General features: G+C 54.1%; 2 protein-coding genes across 2 annotated transcripts in view; both read right to left on the bottom strand.

The window, feature by feature from the left end:
- The window catches only part of DCDC2C (doublecortin domain containing 2C), a 57,799-nt gene extending 56,480 nt beyond the window's left edge, over positions 1–1,319 (bottom strand). Inside the window, exon 1 of the mRNA XM_040994051.1 lies at positions 1,033–1,319. Within this exon, the coding sequence (XP_040849985.1) occupies positions 1,033–1,319 (287 nt within the window). The remainder of the gene's footprint in view (positions 1–1,032) is intronic.
- Positions 1,320–2,177: 858 nt separating this feature from the next.
- ALLC (allantoicase) lies at positions 2,178–20,944 on the bottom strand. Its single transcript, XM_040993919.1, has 11 exons — positions 20,830–20,944; positions 19,537–19,587; positions 17,715–17,802; positions 16,661–16,786; positions 15,152–15,231; positions 13,634–13,766; positions 7,008–7,163; positions 6,171–6,244; positions 5,220–5,328; positions 2,915–3,039; positions 2,178–2,384 (listed from the first exon to the last, which is right to left on the bottom strand). The coding sequence occupies exons 1-11, from the start codon at positions 20,917–20,919 to the stop codon at positions 2,178–2,180; spliced, it is 1,239 nt and encodes a 412-aa protein (XP_040849853.1). The 5' UTR covers positions 20,920–20,944.
- Positions 20,945–21,576: the final 632 nt, after the last annotated feature.

Below are 21,576 nucleotides of genomic sequence, written 5' to 3'. Positions count from 1 at the left end.
CCTTGGGGTCCCTTCCTCACACATATATACATATACACACATATATACACACATAATATTGTTGATGGAGTTATCCATAAAATAAATACTTAATTCTAGGCTTACACACTAATTAGCCTATGGCACTTTGTTTATAGGAAAAAGTCATCTTTTTCATCTTGAGTATCTTGCTCCGGGAAACACTGCAGGAAATACTCCAGCAAGGATGGGTGTTGGCTAGTGCTCTGGCACCTGCTTCTCCCAAGGACCCGCTCGCCCCAGCACCCTGCGGGGACTCGAAACACTCACCCACCATCCAGGTTCACTTCCAACCCACTTGCTCAGGGCACGGGTGGAATGTTAAGGTCTAGCAAAGCCCATTTCAGCTGCTCCGTGGCAGGCTAATTACAGACACCACCTGCAGCCAGGGCGCCCTCGCAGGCCGGCGAGCTCACGCTTCACGGAACCAGGAAGGGGCACAGAAACAAAGCCCGGGCACAGAACTTCACGGGCACGTGGCACCCGTCAGGTGGCAGCCGCAGGAAGCAAGGCCAGGGCCCCAGAGAGCCCCACCTGCCGCCCGTGTGTCAATCACTCCATCCTCCGAAGATGACAGCCACAAACCTCGCAAGGCCGGAAGAGACTGCTCTCTCTCCACCTTTCCTCAACTTTTTGGGCAAACAGTCACCCAAAACACCGTAAGTAAACTGTGATAGATGTAACAGGGTCCAGCAGAGGGAAGGAGGCAGGGGTGGCATCCACTGGTATGTACCAGGCACGACAGCAGAAGCCTGCCACCCATCCCTCCTCGGTGGCGCTAACACACCAGGTTTACCAGAACATGCTTTGGGGAAACACTGCATGCCTCTCACCACATATGAATTGGAAAGAATTTTTGAAAGTCTGTTCTTGCAGCAAAACATCCTTGTGCTGTTTTGAAACAATGCTGCACACTAAATCCTGAAAGAAGTGCTACCTGCACCTGAGGCTCGCCACTCCCCGAGACCCCCCGAGAGACCCACTCCTCTGCGCGGGCAAATCTGGCACACTTACTCGAGCTTCTTGAAGCGCTCGCGCCCGGCCGCCACGTACTTGCCGCCAGTCTGCAGCGCGTCCAGCTCGAGCACCTGGTGGCCGCGCGTGGGCGTGTAGAGGCGCCGCACGCCGAACGGCACGTCCACCTGCTCCGTCAGCTGCTCCAGCAGCGCCTCGAAGGTGGCGGCGCGGCGCCGCGACAGCACGAACTTCTTGCCCACGTAGAACTGGTCCCCGTTACGGTACACCAGGATGGTCTTGGCGGGCGTGGTGTCCACCAGCGTGTAGGGCCCGCGGGAGCCCATGGCTGCGTCGCCCACAGGACTGGACGCCGCGGACAGCGGGCGGTGGGTCGCGGGGCTGAGGCGGCGCGGTCCAGCTGGGCGGCCTGTGTTGACGCGACCTGGGGGGCAATTGTGACCCTGCGTGCGCTGGGCAGTCCCCGGGGTGGACGGGTGCGGAGGTAACTGAGATCCCAGACCGGTGAGGGAGCGGTGGAGAGTCTGGGCAGGTGAGGGAGCGAGGGGGGACCAGAAGTGACACCTTTCAGCTCACGGCCCACGAGCCCCTCTCCACCTGCTGCCCCTGCAGACAGGGTGGGGTGAGTGGAGATTCTCCGGACCGGGAGAATCTCGTAGGAGCTGGAAGGTGCTTCACCCTTGTGGCCTTTCCTTTTCTGGTCTCACTGGCAGGGAGCACTGAACGCTAAGCTCCAGCTCACAGTGAGCAACTTGGGCACTTTCCAGCAGGGGTAGGCCAGAACCGGCAGCGCTCGGGAGCCACCCGGTGCCCGAAGGTGCCTCTCCACAGAGCAAGCTCCAGCCTGGAGGAAGCACAGTGGGGGCAGGATCTTTGAGACAGGACAGTGAATGGCTCACAGGTGTAGTGTGCCCTGGTGTATGGACAACAGGCCACGCAGCAGCTGCTGGAGCCATACACAGGAGGCACAGTACCTGAGGGTGCTGAAGTGAGGGACCCCCAAGAGCGGCCCTCCCCGCCCCAGCATTAAACCCAGCACCTGCTTCGTGGCAACACCCGGCAGAGGCCAGCCCACAGGATGAGCACTTTATTAGGGCACCGGGAGGCTCCGCGTTCCAAACGCTTGAAAAGCAGACTAACCAGACAGCCCTTCCTGCGTCCGACTCCGGGGTCCCCGCGTGGGATTAAAGGTTGGTTCTGAAGCCTCCCTTCACTGAGAACCTCAAGGCAGGCTTCTCGCTGGGCCGCAGGAGGCAGATGGAGCTGGGGAAGCCGCGGAGGCGGAGGCGGCTGACCCCGCCGTCGGGCATGATGGAGAGCCGGGCGTGCGTGATGACGTCCTGCAGCTCCAGGGTCAGGCTGCTGAAGACGTGGCTTTGGTTGGGCGACAGCTGAAAGGCAGGCGTGGGCAAGGTAGGATGGGACCCCAGCGGGAGGCCCTGCCCAGCTGCCCCAGAACTGCCCCACAGCTCGGGTTTGAGGGGAGAAGTTTAGGGAGTGAGCCCCTGACGCCAACAGCGGCTCCTTAGCAGTAGGCTAGAGGGAGGGATGCGCAGGCGACAGGGGCGGGAACACTCGGGTTCCTCCATGGCTATGGGGTCACTGTGTATGGCATGGACACACTGGTGGGGGCTGCGGGAGGCTGGCACACTGTGCTGTGGCGGAGGTGGGAGCCACCCCAGCCCAGGATCCCCCTCCTGCTGGAGCACAGAGGTGCTCTGGAATGTCCCAGAGTCCTCCTGCCAGGACAGCCACCATCCCAGTCGCCTCCACACAGAGACTGTGTGCCACGTCTGTGTTCTCGGCACCCGCAGGCTTTCGGCTGGATGTTAGCGGGGAAAGCAGCCTGCCTGCTGAGGAGTGCGGCTGAAGGAAACACCCCCGCTGTCCCACACAGCGCCCCTTGCTGCCCCCGGCGGACCTTGGTGACTGGCAGCAGCGGCTTCCACTTCTGGGTCGGAAAGTTCCACTTCTGCTTGATCATGTCCTCCTCTTCCTGACTGGTCAGGACGCAGCCGTCCACTCTGCAACTGTCGGGGTAATTGCCTGTGGGAGCAACCGCACACCTGTGCACCCGGGCTCGCCAGGCACGGCTGTGCACCCGGGGCTCGCTCAGCACAGTACTAGGCATGGCTGTGTACTCGGGGCTGCCAGGCAGAACGCTCAGCACCGCTGTGTACCTGGGGCTCACTCCACACAGTACTAGGCATGGCACTGTTCAGCATGGCTGTGTACTCGGGGCTGCCAGGCAGAGTGCTCAGCTGGGCAGTGCACTCAGGGCTCGCCCAGCACGGAACTTGACCCTTCATCAGATCAGAGCAAGTTGTTTCCAAGCAAAGGCAAAGGTAAGTGACACGGGAGGAGGAAGGGGTCGCTCAGTGTGGTGCTGTGGCCTCAGAGATGTGAGTGCGTGCACGAGTGCAGTCCCAGCCTCCCCTACTCATGGCTGGCCCATCAGCCTCTGCACTCCTGGGCGGCAGACTGCTGTGGACTGCTGACACTGTGACCAAGCTGGCAAACACTGCCCTAGTGGCAGCATAGTTTGCAGCAGGATGCGAACTCACTGCAGTGAGTTAGCCAGCGCTGGGCACCCAAGGCAGAGCTCTGCACCATCCCACGGGACGGCCTGTGCTCCAAGTCTGTCCCGCTCCTGGGACTCCATGTGTGCAGTACAGTGAGGAGCCGCTCGGGCGGGGTCCCCCAGCCTCTAAGAGCAGCAACGGAGGGGCTGCTGTTGACGCTCAGAGTAGGGGAGAGGTGCTGAGGTACTCACGGCTTGCCTGCCCCCAGGGCTCCTCTCCCAGAACAGTGGTCCCGGGGTAGCCTGTCAGGGCACAGGGGAGAGCAGCAGAGCTCGGGCTTCCAGTTCTCTCAAGTGTGTGCCTGGGAGCAGATGCTCAGCTCTATTTCCTGTGTCATTGCTTCCGGTATCGCATCATGTCAGTAGGTCCCTGGGAGTGTCACTGGATGGTGCCAGAGGCATCCTGAGCGCTCGACAGTGGTGCCTGTCTCATCCAGCACCAGCGGGGTGTGGGATGAAGTGGGGTTAGTGATTTTACAGCATCCATGCAGAGAACCAAGGGTTAAAGAGAAGCCTGGGACACAAGCACCCTGGGAAAGGGCAGTGCCATCATGTCATCTGGCCTTCAAGGTGCCTGCTTCATCCCCAGACAGAAAGGTGAAAGCAAGAACCAGACCATTAGAGCTCAAATGAAAACCACAACTGCCCAGAAATAATCCAGGTCTTCATCTGTCACTGTGGAGGACAAGCCTGTCCCAACAGCGTGTGTCTCTCTGTAACAGTTACCGACTCAGTCATCAAAAAGAGTAACTGTGCAACACCAAGTCGCTGTCCAACATATTTGAATGAACCTGAGTGCAGAGTTCGGAGAATCAGCAGCCCAAGAGGAGCTGGTGCCCCGTGCCCACACACCTGTTCACCCGTGGGCAGGTGCCACACAGCTCTGTGTTTCTCCCAGTCTCTTCCAAAGACGGGCTCAGACCCAGAGTGACCCAGGGCAGTGTGACCCAGGGCAGAGTGACCCAGGGCAGAGTGACCCAGGGCAGAGAGACCCATGGCAGAGTGACCCAGGGCAGAGTGACGCAGGGCAGAGTGACCCAGGGCAGAGTGACCCAGCGCAGAGTGACACAGCGCAGTGTGACCCAGGGCAGAGTGACCCAGGGCAGAGTGACCCAGCACAGAGTGACCCAGGGCAGTGTGACCCAGGGCAGAGTGACCCAGCGCAGTGTGACCCAGGGCAGAGTGACCCAGGGCAGAGTGACCCAGGGCAGTGTGACCCAGGGCAGAGTGACCCAGGGCAGAGTGACCCAGCGCAGAGTGACCCAGGGCAGAGTGACCCAGGGCAGAGTGACCCAGGGCAGAGTGACCCAGGGCAGAGTGACACAGCGCAGTGTGACCCAGCGCAGAGTGACCCAGGGCAGAGTGACCCAGCGCAGAGTGACCCAGGGCAGAGTGACCCAGGGCAGAGTGACCCAGCGCAGAGTGACCCAGGGCAGAGCAGAGAGACCCAGGGCAGAGTGACCCAGCGCATCCTTGGATCTCAGAGCACTCGGCCTCTTCCAGCCCAACTCTGAAGCTCAGGCAACTTGTTCACAAGGACACAGCTAAGAGTGGCCCCTGCACAGACCATGCTCAGCCCCACGGGACCCAGCGTCCATGAATCAAGCACACAAGTCAGTAGGCATGCTCATGGCTTTACACTCACCCTTAAAATATTTCGTGTCTACTTCAATCTGAGTTATTACTCCCGGGTGTGCCAGTCGGAAAACTGCCCATTCACAACCTGGAATCAGGAGAATGCCATTTTCATCATTCTAAAATTAAAACAAAAAGAGAGAAACTAGAGGCCATTCAGGGACTTGATTCCGAAGACAAGCAGGTGGAAGGGTTGACACGCTGGGTTGGACTGGGCTGCTCGTCTTCCTTCTTGCTGAAGCATGTCTCCAGTGGCCTCTCTGCTGTCCCTTCCCATGCCCGTGCCCGCTGGGCACTGGGTACATTGCTCCGGGTGCCTGATTTGAATACACACACTGCATCTCCACATGTCAGAGGTTTGTGCAGATGTTACATCCGGAGGGTCGTCCCCCAGCGCACCCACAGATGCCCACTGGGTGTTCCCTTGATCTGCCCACAACCCTTAGCTCTAAATGGCAGAGTTTACTGCAGTGACGAGAATCCCACCCAGGAAAGGAGAAGGAGTGAGTCCAGCCAGGTTTGGAGTGGGATTCTCCACAAAATCGACAGGTGTGTTTGTCTTTCATTTCTGTTTATCTCGGGCGGATTTCTGGCTACGTCACACACCGGAGTGGACTCTGCCCTTCTTTCTGTCGCAGGTTTCCATTGCGGCCTCGTCCTGGGGCACACAGATGGGGAACATTGCTTAGATTTTTTCTCCAGTTCTGCCAGCACATTTGTTCCTAGCTTTTATGTCATTAAAGCTGTGGATCCCTTTAGCTCCTTTAGTGAAAAAAAAAATACAAGAATGCCCAAAACCACCATGGAACAGCCAGCAGCAACCGTCGTCTGGGGCCTTGGCCGGGAAGGTGAGGGAAGCCGTGGGAAACACGAAGGCAGGGACGGGCAGTTAGAGCCCTGTGAGGAGCTGGTCATACAGAGAAGCTTCCTGGATGTGAGGAGGAAGGACGAGGTGCCTTACTTCTAACACTGGGGGCCGGTCCAGCCTCCTTGCCGTCTCCCAGCCGTCAGCCATGGACTTTGCCCTGCCAACTCCTGTGGAAAATAACAGCATTGAAGAGCAGGTCTGTGGCTTTACCTCCTGTGTGATGGACCCCTGGGAGTCTCACACACTTGAACCTTGTTGCAGGAGCTCCTTCCCTCAGATTGCAGGAACTTCACAGACACCCACATCCCAGGGCTGGAGGGCTGCTCTCTCTCTCCTACAGAAACAGCTTGGACAGAAATCAGGGAGGGAAGTGGCTGCTGCTGGCTCCCTTCACCACACAAGGGCAGCCAGGCATGCAAGAGTGCCCTGTCCTGCCCCTTCCTCCAGAGCCTCGTGGCCACTGATGGGTACTGATGCTCCCTTTGAAATGCAGTGCAGCGGTTTATAGCTAGCACCCCATAGCAGTGAACAAGCATGCTGGGTTCATTGACAGCATGGACAATGTGGAAACATCTCTGGGGGGCTCTGTGCACACGCACCTGGCTCCCCAGCGTCTACTTAGGTTAACGAACTACAAGGAAACTTTGGCCTCTGGCAGTTCCCTTCCTGCCTTCTGATACAAAAGGTAACTGAATGTTTTGTATTGTGCGGAAACTTAGTACTGCACACCTCTCAAGCTGAGTGCAGGATGAGAGCTTAAACACCCTGACTTGGGCCAAGCAGTGCCCTGGCTCCTGGAGGGCAGCAGGAGCTGCTCTCTCCAAGCTTGAACAACAAAGACTCCTCCATCCTACACTTGTGTCTCAGTCTCTGCAACACCTCGGACACCAGTTTCCTGAGCACAAGCCTACTCCTGGAATTCTGTCTTACCTATCACGTTGTTGGGGTGCCCACGGTGTGCATTGCTGAACCCTACGCAGACACCCCCAAAGGCGATGGCCACCAGGTCAACAGGTTCCTGGGAATCTATTGCCGTCCAGTCTCTCTGTCCAGTCCCATACACTCTAAGGCGTGCAACTCCACCATCTGCAAAGGAAGGGAGCCTTGGCTACCACTGGGGGCAGAGGGTATTTGTATACCCTAAGTTCTGGAACACTGTGGTCTTCTCCGAGCCCTTTTCAGGCATAGCCTCATCCACACCTGCTTGTACTTCACTTCCATGGGCAAGATCACTGCCCTGGGGCCTTAGTGCGAAACGTTGCCTTGGATCAGAACAATTTTCTCAGCTCTCCAGGAGACACAGCCATGCTTAGATCTTAAGTGTCGTGGTCCCAGAATTCCCCTATTAAAGTTGCCCTATCTGTTCCCCTCTCTACCCGATCCCTGCTCAACTCCCATGTGAGGATTTTGTCTTATCTGCTGTTTTGTTCATAGCTCTAATCACAGCCTAAAACTGCTTTTTAATCTTTTTATTATTATTATTTGAAAGAGAAACAGAAATGTTCCATCCACTGGGTCACTCTTCAGATGCCCCCATCAGCCAGGCCTGGGTCAGCCGAGGCCAGGAGCCTGAGCTCATCCCACTAGCACGTGTGTGGTAGGGACTGCATGCTAGGACACTTCAGCCATCGTCCCGTCCCTCCCAGGTGCACAGCAGCAGGAGCAGAAGCAGAGGAGCCAGGAATCCAATGTGGGATGCAGGTACCCCAAGCAGCAAGTTAACCACTGCACCAGACGCCCGCCTTACTGTCACTCTATAGACCCTCCCATGCTCAGAATGTAAAATCCTGGAAGGCCAGTCACCAGTCTCACTCACACCTCCTGCATCTAACCCTAGAACAGGCTCCAGTACATCATAGCGTCATAGCCAGTCCATTTTTTAAAATAAACACAGAAAATGGAAAATTTGCCATAGACAAATTACTGATGTCACAATGAGCGTTGCCAACTCTGACATGGACTCACCGAGAACTTTGCACTGAGCGTACAAAGCGCAATGCTCACACTGACGACTGAGCAGGTGGCGTCCAACATCAGCACCCCATGTCAGACTCAAGGAAGCTGAGCGCTCTGTGCGAGCACCACTGCCAGGGGACAGGCAGTGAGAGCCACAAATGTTCTAACACAGAATCTCGGGACCATTTAATCAGACTATTCTACGCAAGCTAAAGCCGTTATGTGTTCAAGTGAAACCTTAATGAATCTGAGCAATCACGTTCTCCTAGAACGATGAAAATCCTGTTATTTGTTTGTTATTTGTTGCAAATAAAGCCGTGTTTCAGCCACAGAAATCCCTGGAAACTATTCTGAAGAGGAGAGCTTGACATGACTGTCTTCTGAGCTGTGCACTAACCTGACTCACTCATCCTTACTGTCGCTCTCATGGTACATGATATTTTATGATCCTGATTTCATGGGGTTTTTTTCAGTTTTTGCAGACATATCTGCATTTATTTTTCTATATCCAAGGAATGTAACTGATCACATGTTAACCCTACATTTAATCACTTAGGGAGATTCAGAAGTATTTTTTTAATTGATTACATTGCATTATGAGACACAGTTTTATAGGCACTGGGAGTCCCCCCACCCTTCCCCAACCCCATGGTGGATTCCTCCATCTTGTTGCATTACCACAGTTCAAAATCATTTGAGATTCTTTCATTGTAAGCATCTACAAAGCATAGAGTCCAGCATCTTATTGTCCAGATAAGTTCAATGGTTTCTTGGGGAGACCATCTCTGGTCTGAAGGTAGAGCCGACAGAGTATCATCCCAATCAATTAAAAGCCCCGACATTACATCAGTAACAATTTATAATGTAATGGAATTAGTTGACATGGTATTGAGTAACCAACATGTTAAAAGAGAAAAAAAGAAAGAATGCAAGTTCTGAACCACATCCTGTGACTTCTACATTGACATTTCAATTGTCAGTTTATATACAACCGGGTTCTATACACCTTAAAATGGCTATAGATTACTATTCAGCTGTCTCATGTCTATTTTAATTTTAGTATTTAGCAGTTTATTGCTGAACCTGGCTGTTTTTTGGGTAGTCTATAATTCTAACAAGACATATGTCAACAGTTTAGGTGAACAGTTTTAGGAGGGGTGTGCAGAGAAATCTTCAATACCCCAGTGAGGAGTAACTAATCTTTGTGTCCCACCCAGTGAGTTATAAGTGCATCCCCACTGCCCGTTTCCTGTTTCTAAGCTTTCCTTGCTGTTCTCTATCTATTCCAGTTTTTTGTTTGTTTATTTATTTGATAGTTTGTTTTGAGGGGTTTCTGGAGCGATCCTGATGGTCATTACAAAAGAGAGTGGGGACCCAAAGTTGGAACCAGGCAAGAATCAGAGAAAGCTCCTCTCCCTAGTCCCGAAGGAAGTTTACTGTTCTGTTTCTGTGGACCACTCAGTGCTCCTGGTTGTCGTTCCGATGACTTTGGATCCTGCAAGGCAGGATTTGGGCTTCTTCTATCCCATGTGGTAGATCCAAATGGAGGTGTGTGACCTCAGAGCTCTCGGCCTCCGAAGGCACTCCAATTCCCCGTGGTCTCCTTGGGGCTGGGATGTAGTCCTTGGAGCTCGTACTGATAGTCCTTGGTGAGGATCTAGGAGTCTTCATGGTTGGGATACAAGCCTCCTCCTGTCTGCCTGCTTCACTCTGGGGTCCCCCCTGCTCTGTGCATATGACCTCCTGTTAAGAGGTTGTTAGGATTGCTCCTGATTAAAATCTTGCCCAGTTAGTCTGAAGCCTTCATTTTAACCAACACTGAGAAAGGGACCTCCCATCTCCCAAGGGCATCTCGATCACATTGTCCTGCGGATATCGCCCTGGTTTACTGTGACTTCCTTTCCCTTGTCACCAGATCCCAGGGAGAATCCTCCTAGAGCCATCAAAGATGCCACTGCATGCAAATAGGGAGTTGGTGTTGAGTGACTAAGAACCCCTCCCCAGCAGTCCGGCCAAGTGGCACTTCCACCATGAAACTACAAGTCTGGGCCTGGCGGCGTGGCCTAGTGGCTAAAAGTCCTCACCTTAAATGCACCAGGATCCCATATGGGCGCCAGTTCTAATCCCAGCAGCTCTGCTTCCCATCCAGCTCCCTGCTTGTGGCCTGGGAAAGCAGTCAAGGACAGCACAAAGCTTTGGGACCCTACACCTGTGTGGGAGACCCAGAAGAGGTTCCTGGTTCCTGGCTTTGGATCAGCGCAGCATCAGACTTTGCACTCACTTGGGGAGTGAATCATCGGACGGAAGATCTTCCTCTCTGTCTCTCCTCCTCTCTGTATATCTGACTTTGTAATAAAAATAAGTACATCTTTAAAAAAAAAAAAAAGAAAGAAACTACATGTCATGGGCTCAGTGCTGTGGCATGATGGCTTATGCTTCCACCTGCAATACCCATACCCATATGGACACAAGTTCAAGTTCCAGCTACTCCACTTCTGATCCAGCTCCCTGCTAATGCACCTGGGAAAGTGGTCCAAGGCTTTGGATGCCTGCATGTGGGGCATCTCCAGGCTCCTACTTTGACCTGGCCCAGCTCCAGCCATTGTGGCCATTTAGGGAGTGAATCAGCAGATGAACAGCCAGAGCTGAGCCAATCGAAAGCCAGGAGCCAGGAGCCAGGAGCTCCTTCTGGGTCTCCCACATGAGTGCAGGATCCCAAGGACTTGGGCCTTCCTCCATTGCCTTTCCAGATCATAAGCAGAGAGCTGGACCAGAAGTGGAGAAGCTGGGACACAAACTGGTGCCCATATGGGATGCCAGCATTGCAGGACCCCAAGGCAAGACCCTTGATAGTGTGAGAAAACAAAGGACCCCTCTCCGGATCAACACCGACTCAGAACGAACAACGAGAGCAGTGGCCTGATGGTCAAAGTTGGGGGGAGTCCACAAAAAACAAAAAAGCAAATATTTGTTTCAAAATTGGAACTAAAAGGAAAAGATATTCCAGATTCTACAACAGTGAGGAGAATTCAGTGTTAGCACACCTGTTCTCCATACTTAAGTTCTTAAGACTGAGAGCAAGTGACATTGAGTGTCACTTACCACTGCATGAAGAAACAAAACAACAGCAGCAATTTGTAAACGTCTCAATGTTCAAAAACAAGGTGATCCGCAAGGAACACATTCACCGATCGGAGCACAAGGGGCCAGTGCAGCCAAGCTGCGGTGAGCCGGGACGACTCCAGGTGTTTCTGCAAATCCACGGAAATGGAGGGAGCTAGAGGTAATACACAGGCTAACATTTTAAGTTTAAAATTATTATGATAAGTTTACTTTGGTGTAAAAACTCTGAAATCCATGAACAGTTTTTTTTTCATTATATGAATTTTCTATGCATTTTTTAAATCCCTTAGAATATAAAACCAGAAAACAAATTGGATGCTCACGATTTGAAAACAGGAAGAAATCTGGAAACTTAAAAATGTTTTTAAATTATGCACTGCTAAGCAGTTACTGGGTAAAAGAAAAAAACAAATATAAAATAATTGAGGCCCAGCACAATAACCTGGTGGCTAAACCCTCACCTTGCATCTTCCAGGATCCCACATGGGCACCAGCTTGTGTCTCAGCTGCTCCGCTTCCCATTCAGCTGGGACCCTGCACCCATGTGGGAGACCCAGAAGGAGCTCCTGGCTCCTGGCTTTGGATCAGCTCAGCTCCAGCCATTGTGGCCACTTGGGGAATGAACTAATAGCAGATCTTTTTCTCTGTATCTCCTCTCTGCAAATCTGCCTTTCCAAAAAAATAAATCTTTGATATATATATAAAAAATAATTGGGAATGAGAGAAAATGAATATACAACCTACCAAAACTTCCAGGAAGCAGAAAGCAGCACTCAAAGAAAAATGTACAGCCGCAGACATCTGTCTGAAAAATAGTCACTTCCCGCCTTGGGATGCAGGAACAAAAGCAGCATGCGGACGCAGCAGCTGAGAGAGAGCTGAGTGACCGCCAATAAAACTGGGGGGGGAAAGCAAAGGAACCTTTGGAAAGAGAAGCAGAATTGACAAACCTTCAGTGAAAGCATTGACAGAGATGCACAAAGACCAACAAGACTCAAATGACTGAAATAGAACGTGAAAGCAGAAACATCACTCCCACCTTACAGAACTTGGACACATTGTAAAGCAGCAGTGTAGACAAGGACAGGGCAACCAGGCAGATCACTTGGACACATTGTAAAGCAGCAGTGTAGACAAGGACAGGGCAACCAGGCAGATCACTTGGACACATTGTAAAGCAGCAGTGTAGACAAGGACAGGGCAACCAGGCAGATCACTTGGATTAGATGGACAACTGACTCCAGAAGAAATAGACAACCTGAATATACTCATGTCAAGTAAGTAGCCAGAGTTAGAAAACAAATTTAAACACTGGTTCCTCACAAAGCCTTTCCCAGAAATAAGAGAACACATCCCAACTCATACCATGAAGTCCGTTTTACCCTGGTCCCAATGCCAGGCACAGACATGAGAAAACCACACACCAGCAGCTCTCATGGGATTGCGGACATGGAATCCTCAGTAAAACCAGACCAGCAGTGCAGCACAGCGTGTTCAGCTGCCCCCTGAAGCTTCAGCATCCCATAAGAGCATCCGTTCCATTCCCTGCTGCCCACTTCAGACCCAGCGCCCCGCTAAAGCACCAAGAAAATAGCACGAGATGGTCCCAAGTCCTTGGGCTCCTGCACCTATACAGGAAACAAGATGAAGCTTCTGGCACCTGGCTTCGGCTTGACCCAGCCGCTCCCAATGTGGTCTATGGGAAGTGAGCTGTAGATGGAACAGTGAGTGTGTGTGTGTGTGTGTGTGTGTGTGTGTGTCCCTCTCTTCTCTGTAACTCTACCTTTCTTTCAAATAAATAAATCATCCAAAAAAAAAAAAAACTAGCACACCAAATCCAGTAACCTATTTTCAAGTTGTACACCATAACTAAGTGGGATTTATCCCAGAAGTGCACAGTGGTTCAGCATCTGTATCAGCAGGACTGAAGTGAACACCCCAGTAGACACAGGAAAGGCGTTGGACTCGCTCTCCAGAACACTTGCATGAGGAAAGCACTCAACAAAGCAAAGGGAGCTTTCTTAGCCTGATGAAGAGCATCTCTGGGAAACCCAAAGCATCCATCTCACCCACACGTGACAACTTGGATGCTTTTTGCACACGATTAACAGTGAGGAGAGGGCTTCGGTCACACCCAAAGACCCTGACCAGGGCAGTCGGGATGGGAGGTGGAAGCAGGGCATCCAGGTTGAAAAGGAAGAAACAAAATTGTCTCCAGTCACAGCTGACATGCTCTTCCAGGTGGACAATGAGAGCCATTTGTACATACGGTTCACCTGCTATCGTCACACACCTGTGGAACAGAGATCGTGGGGGAGTTAGCACTCCTGCACAGTGTGGAGCCAGCACACCAGGGCTTAGCTGCTGGTGAGTGCGCTGAATGAGACAGTTCCTGGAGCACAGGATGACAGTCCAGTAATGCTACCAGAATCCATTACCATTCTCTACTGCAAAGGCGGAGCAAAGGAGGTGCAGACCTGGGAAGATGTTGAGCCGCACGTGGGTCCACTTCTGCTGGGAATTGATGAGAAAGTAGTTATGGCTGCAACTAGGGCTTCCTGTCTTGAGCTCTGTCATGGCGACCAGGTGACTCCAGTTGTTGGATTTCAGCTGGGAAGAGACATGCAATGTCAGCCTGGCTCTCTCATGGCAGCCTCGGGAGGCTTAGGGGCACAGCTACTTGGAAGGAAGACAACGATGGAGCCCAGCAGTACGTCTCAATAGTGAACTAATGAAGGCCTAGCCCTGTGTCACTCCAGAACAAAGGCCTGTTCTCTGCTGTCTCTCACATTGGGCACGATAACTACTGCTTGATTGTGCTGGGAACTTTACCTGAAGATCTCAGATACCTTCACCAAAGGGAGCCGGTGGATAAACACTGGTGCAAACAAAATCAAATTAACATTTACGGACCCGGCATGGTGGCCTGGTGGCTAAAGTCCTCGCTTTGAACACGCCAGGACCCCATATGGGCGCCGGTTCTAATCCCGGCAGCTCCACTTCCCATCCAGCTTACTGCTGTGACCTGGGAAAGCAGTCAAGGACAGCCGAAAGCCTTGGCCCAGAGCCTTGCACCCGTGTGGGAGACCTGGAGGAAGTTCCTGGCTCCTGGCTCCAGATCGGCACAGTATCAGCCATTGCGGTCACATGGGGAATGAATCATTGGACAGAAGATCTTCCTCTCTGTCTCTCCTCCTCTCTGTATATCTGACTTTGCAACAAAAATAGATAAATCTTTTTTAAAAAATTAACATTTACAAAGGGAGCAGCGTTGTATGTGCTGCCCGTGACCCCACCATCCCAATGGGTGCTGGGTGTTCCAGTCTCACTCCCTGCAAACAGCCTGGGAAGCAGGACAAGACGGGCTGAGCACCTGCCACCTGCCACGCAGGGACACACAGATGAAGCTCCTAACTCGAGTAGACCCAGCCCCGCCCACTGTGGCCATATGCAGAGGAGTCAGCGGAGCAAACAGCTCTACCACCGTCTCCATAACTCTGACCTTCTCAGAAACAAACAATCTAGAAAGGAAGGAAGGAAAGAAGAAAAGAGAAATCTCAGTATGCATGGACTGGGAGAGCCAGAGAAACAGTCCGAACCTTCCCACAACTCGCCCTTGCACGTGTGTCTCTCAAACACCAGGCCTGTTGCTACTTCTGCTGTCCTGCTCACTGTCCTGTGGTGTAAGGCACCAACAACCACTAGACAAGTTGCAGTAATGTCTCAGCATCGAAACAAAAACCCCGTTGGTTATGATTAAATCATCACAAACTGTCAATTCACTTTGCTGTGTACCGTGCTGAGGTGCTTACTATGCTTACTATCAACTTCCACAAGAAGCTTGTCAGAGACTAGCAAGTTCTCAGGGGGCCCAAAAACACCCTCTGGGAAGAGTGGCAGGAACTCAGGGGCTGTTGAAAGAACCACTAATGGGGCATCTGCAGTTCCCAGACAGGTCCCAGCCGACCGCCTCTCCCCCAGCAACCGGAGCGTACCGCGGCAATGGCCTCCAACTCCTCGGGCGAGGCCGCGCATCCCGTCCTGACGCCTCTCGGGGGGATTTCCGGTAGCTTTTCTGAAGTCAGAGAGGCCACACGTGACGAGGTTAGGCTTCGGCACCGGTGAACGAGGAGGGCATTGCACAAAGGTCAAGGAAGTGTGCATTGTGGAGAACAGAGCGCTTGTAAATCAAAGTCTTTAAACTGCATTTGCCACAAACCTTGTGAAGCCTCTCATACATTCTGTGACTTACCACATGACACTGCAGACACTGTGTCTTCAATGGAGCATCAGATGGTGAGCATCTCACGCACGCACGCACACACCCGTACACGCACACGTGCACACACATGTACACACAAACACACACATGTACACACAAGCACGCACACACCCGTACACAGACACCCATGTGTGCACACATGTACACACGTACAAACACGTGCATCACATGCACATGTACACACAAGCATGCACACCTGTACATACATGTGCACATATGTACACACAAACACACACGCGCATGTGCACACAAGCATGCACACACCTGTACACGCACATACCCGTACACAGACACACATGTGTGCACATATGTACACACATACAAATGCATATATGCACATGTACATGCGAGTGTGCACATGCCCACACATGTGCGCACACATGTACAAGCACACGTGCACGTGTACACACAAGCACGTACACACATGCGCACATGTACACACAAACATGCACACACACCCGTACACGCGCACACACACACCTCTGCATGCCTCAGGTACGAGTGCTTACCTCCAAACACGGGGATGACCATGAAACACTACATCTGCCTATTGTAGCAGCTAGGCAGAGCAGGTCAAAATCAAATGTATCTCATCCCTGAAGTTTGCAAATCATGAATCAACGAAGTTGGATAATTTCAAGATCCATCCCAGAAACACTCCCTGGCCCCTTTGTGCCCTCTGAATTAATGGTGTGTCCTGGAAACCCGGTCTCACAGGCTAGAACGGGCTCCAGTCATCTTGCTCAGTTCCTGAGCTCATTTCCTGCCTGCAAGGAAGCATCGCCCGCAGCCCCACCTGCTGAGCTCTGCCGGGTTCTGCCGAGTAAGGGAATGAACCTACGCAGCCAGCACCCCAGAGGCACCACCACGCTCACCAGGGTCACCCCAAACAGGGCTGGATGTGCTGAACCCACACAGCTGCCCACTTCAAATGCAGCTTTGACTCCACATCACCCAGGTCACCAACGGCACCCCTCAGTGTCCTGGGATCACAGGCCCTGCCCCAGTGAGGCTCTGGCACTGTACAGGGAGAGGCTGCACACTGAGCCCAGGAGCAGAGTAGGCCTGCAAATCAGGAAGCTGGTCCCCTGTAGGGACCCTGCTCCAGGGCCTGTGTCATGCAGGGGCTCAGACAAGCCAAGGACTGGCACAGATCTGGCAGGGCCCCCCAGCCTCCTGCAGCCACCATGCTCCGTCAGGGCCTCAGGGGGCCCCAGAGCACCTTCTTCCAGGTTTGCTGCTTGAATGGACATTCGAGGTGCGTGATTTCCCGCGAAGTAAGAGATGTCCACGTCAAAGCCGCGGATCACTCCTTGTATGCCCAGCCGGATGACACACCAGTCATAACCTGGGAACACACGGGGGGGAGGCAACCGCCAAGGTGAGCGGCTGAACAGAACTAGCCTTTCAGGTGTCTCCCACCCGAGCCGCGTGTGACCCACCGGCCTCCGTGTGAGTCGCCATGCCTTGGATCCCTGGAGACCCGATTCTGGGTGCCCACTGGGCACTGCTTCTGCCCAGCCCTGCCCGGCTCCGGGTCCCTGAGCCTAGTCTCCTCAGCTGTACCCGGGGGTGCTATCAGCAAGCAGGCAGCTGCCCATGCCGTGGCCAGCCTGTCTCTGCACGCTGCCTGGCCATGGCCATCTCAGTCTCCAGCAGCCTCCTGCAGCCTGCTGGCCCGAGCCTGCCAGGCACAAACAGCCTTCAAATGTCCAAGTTCATCAAAAGTCAGAGCCTGCCTCAAGTGCCACAGACACAAAAAGAAAAGGGGTGGCGGGGGTATCTATTCTGCTCATAAGAAACAGAAGTGCAATGATCATCATCATGACTAGAGTAATCCACAGTTTTAGGAATTTTTTAAACTACAAAAAGTATATCATGGTGAAGACAAGTCAGTTCATCAATACAGCAGTCATCGGTAAAGAGCGCTTGGAGGCGACCTCACCGAGACTGCGTGCAGTGGAGTGGGACAGGTCGTGGCCCCGGGCCTAACTACCTTGCCAGCTGTGTGACCCGGGCTAGGAAGCTGTGTCCACAGCAGTTAGAGGGAAGTGGTAGTGTGCTGCAGACGGCAGCTGTCTGCCACGTGGCTCAGCAACATGCCTAGACTGTCATTTCCCAGCAGTCTCCACCTCTTTCGCAAATGACCCCTCAGTGGCCAGAACTCAATCATTGCTTCCGCCTTCTCCCAGCCTGGGACTCAGACGGGAAGCAGCATTCCGAGGGACAGCGGCCTCCTGCCTGGCCGTGCTGAGCAGCCAAGGCCACTGGCTTACCTGGAACCCTCTTCCTCCTGGTCTCCCAGCCATCCATCCACTTCCCAAACTCAGTGTATTCATGTTCTCTGAAGCTCGGACTGTCGCTCTAGAGCAAAGACACACCACAAGCTCAGCGCGAACCTGTGGGCTGGGAGCTGCTCCCGCACTCGGCTGGCTTCCTCCAGGTCCTGGGGCACCGCCCTACACGCCAGACCTCCAGTGGCAACAGGCAGGGCCCCTCGCTGTTAATTCCCTGGACACCAAGCACTGCCTCACCCAGCTGTGACCAAGTGGGTGGCTGGTCAGCTTTTCTGGGCAGCCCGGGAGGGTTGGGGTGGCATGGCACTCAGCCAGCATCTAGACTCAGGCCCACAAGCCCAGGTGCTCCAGGCCTGACCCCACCAGGCCGACTCCAAGGCTCTGACCGCCTGTGGAAAGGTGTGACTCTCACGTGGCCAAGGGAAGCCCAACCAGCTGCAGACTGTCATCCACACAACCTCCCCCCGAGACCCCCTCTCAGCAGTTATGGGGGTTAGGTGACACGTGTAAGAGGCGCCTGGGAGAGCAGACCTCAGCAGTCACTGTCGGGCAGGGGCCGTGCACAGCACAGTGTTACACCTGCTCCACGCGGTTCCTGCAGAGGACCATGTGTCACTGTGAGAGCTCCCTGTGGCAACACAGAGGATGAACAGCGCCACCAGAGAGCTGGAAGGCATCAGGGCGGGGCTGGCCCTAACAGGAACTGTAGCAGGTAACACCAATCAAGAACCCAAGGACCCAAGCTGCACACTATATGGCCAAAGCAAGGGTACAGCCCAGCCCAACTTCCCCAAGCGAGGGTCCTCCTCAACTGGTCAGACAGAAAGTAGCCATGCTGCCCTGCCCTGAGCCCTGGGAGCTAACTGCGCTTGCCGCCATCGATGGCCATACCACCCTGAATGTACCCCATCCCATCTAGACACGCTTAGCACTGCCCATGGCCATGCCACCCTGAACGGCCCAATCCGTCTAGACATGCCTGACACGAAACAAGGGCCTGGTGTTTGCTGGGCTTCATCGTTTGAAAGTCGGCGGCATTTTGAAGCCATCAAGTCAGATTTTTCAGATCCCCAACAGCAGCATTCCCACTGCTGATCAGGAACTATATTGCTCTGATTGAACTCAGCAAGACTGTACCACACTCTCTACGAGAGGACGCCTCATGCCATGTGTGGACAAGTGTGTCCTGGAAGAGGGCCTGAGCAGAGAGCTGCACAAGGGGTTGGCACAAGGCACCAAACAACCCAAGGATGCCCCCCAGGGGAGGGACCACAGGGAAAAGCGAGGACGGTGCACACAGACATGTGGAAATGCATCCCTGTATTTCACGTTACAGTACTCACGCAGACAGCTCTGTGCGTGCCACCGCCTGGCTGCTGGGCTGAAGCCCAGACAACGAGACAGGTTGGCAGGAAGGCCCTCAGGGTGACTGCGCCATGAGGCGCAGCCTCCCAAGGGGAAGGGGCCTTATAGGAGCCATGTGGGCAGTCGCTGGCACTGGTGGGGACACACACACTGTAGGACAGCACCCAGCTTCAGTCTAGCTCGTCTGGGAGACAGCTGAGTGCCCTGCCCCTGGCCTCGGTCTGGGAGACGGCTGAGTGCCCTGCCCCTGGCCTCGGTCTGGCGCAGCCCCAGCTGTGTGGGCAAGGGTCCCAAGTTCTGTGGTCAGGTGCCAGGCGACACTGTGATGTGAGATGTGTCCCCTGGCCCACAGCACAGAGGTCTCCAAACCCACGCACACGGGGTGGCCCACACTCCACCCCTGCCTTGTAGGTGGCGGGCTGCCAAAGTACAATACCTTTATGAGGTTCTCTGCAGGTGCAAAAAAATCGTCAGTTGCAAATAAAACCTAGACAAAGAAAGACAGGAAGAAGGATAAAGTGATCATAAACTTAAAACTGTTACTTTATTCCCTGGTGAAATCTCAAGAGATGCAGGGCAGAAACGCCACAGCGCACAGCCACAGCACACAGCCACAGCGCACAGCCACAGCGCACAGCCACAGCGCACAGCCACAGCAAGCCATCACCAGGGAGCTTCTCACACAGCTGGGGCCTGGGGTCCACCCCCTCCCTGGCCTTCTCCCCCTTTTAATTGGAAGCCCCTTTCCCATCTCCTGTGAACTTCTTACACTTGGGGAGCAAAGAAGCCCTCCCCAAACCAAGCACCTTGGGAGTGGTGTTTCTTCTGCAACAAAAATGAGCAGGAAAAGCCCAGCCCGGGTCCCACCTGTGGCTTCCCCCTGTGGTGTGGCCCATGGACGGTGTCCTGGGAACTTGTCCCCTCAGACTACTTCTCAGCATGACATTCAGTGCTGTTGTTTATACACCAATAATCACAGTAATAATAAGTCAACTCAAATGTGGGCACAACTTTCTTGAGCAAAGCAAGCTGTGGTCCCTCACTTCCCCTAAGCCAGGACCCGGTGACCAACGCGGCCCTGGTGGGCACAGCCCGGATAGTGCCAGCCAGGGAGTCACTGCTGCGTGGAGTTGACCTGCCCTGGGAGCATCTCGGGTGTGGGTTGGGGGAGGGCACCCCTTGGCTTCAGAAGCTCAGACCCCATGCACCCAACACATGGGCACACGTGCCATCACCTATATGACGGCAGATCCCCCACGCGGGCTCCGTCTGTCTGCACAGGCCCTGCCTGCCCCTTGCCCACAGCACTCCCACCTCCCTCTCCCAGGCCTCCTGCATCCAACCAGTGCCCACAGGGACCGCGCTGGGGTCCATGGCTCCCACCTGGCACCCCGCTCTTACCGTCGTCACAGCACTGGCCTGAGATCTATGTCTGCCCCCCCAACACAGAGGCCAAGGTCCTCCTCTGACAGTGTTGGTGCCTTGGGGCTACGACAGAACCCTGCCCAAAAGCGCGACACGTGTGCAAATAAAACAAGCAGCAGACACCGCTGCCCTCCTGCAGAACCGCCACCAGTTCTGGAAGAATCCTTCAGCAGCCTCTGCTCGTGTGCCTCCCGGCCAGGCCACTCCTGCAGCCTGACAGCTGGCTCCCGCCACCGCAGCAGGCTGCCTCCACGGGGAGTGGACCTCAGGGCGCACCAACAGGCGTCCCCGAGCAGGACGCTACCTTTCCTCCTACGGCCTCCGACGCCATGTCGACGAGCTGGGTGAAGTCCAGGAACCTGGCCAGCTTGCCTTCCTTCGGCGTGTCCGTCATGCTTCCTAAAGCCAGGCAAGTGGACTCAGTCAACCTCTGGGGGCAGGCAGGCAGCAGGGACGCGTGAGGGAGAGAGGCACTGCCCAGGCTCCTGAAAACAAGGTCGTAGACACGCAAGGGTCACGCAGTGGCGGAACACCTGCCAGCTGCACGCGCCAGGGCTGTCCTGCCCCTGACGTTCATAAACAGCCCAAAGGATGGGCCTCCTTCTCAAGTATTACGAAAAAAATGTTACTGGAAATACAGCTCCTACCATTACAAAGTGCAAACTGAGTTTTATTATTTTTCGTTACTGCTTTATTATTCAATTTAGAAAAGAGGCAGCAGGTAGCAGGCCAGCCACGGACCGGGGGAAGTACACCTGCCTTCAGGAGCGCCCAGAAGGAAAGCCCACAGCACAGAGCTCTCTGGGCACTCAGCACAGCGCTGCCATGGTGCCTGAGATGGGGAGCTTCCCCCAGCAAGCCGGTACCTATGAGAAAGCAGAGCCCGGGAGAGAGAGCGGACAGGGCCAGTCTTTCCCACCATGTGCTTTCCTACCTTTCATGAGAGGAAGCTACATAAAAGCTCCCGGTGGGGGCCAGCATCGGTTCACAGGCTGAGCTACCGTCATGTCAGCATCCCGCATCCGAGGGCTGTTCCTCCTCCACTCCAGCT

The sequence above is a fragment of the Ochotona curzoniae genome, unplaced genomic scaffold (genome assembly GCF_017591425.1).
Source record: "Ochotona curzoniae isolate NIBS_2020 unplaced genomic scaffold, NIBS_Ocur_1.0 contig_883, whole genome shotgun sequence".
In the NCBI taxonomy this organism is placed as follows: Eukaryota; Metazoa; Chordata; class Mammalia; order Lagomorpha; family Ochotonidae; genus Ochotona; species Ochotona curzoniae.
Note: the sequence above shows the minus strand (reverse complement) of the source record. Positions and strands in the feature narration are given on the sequence as shown.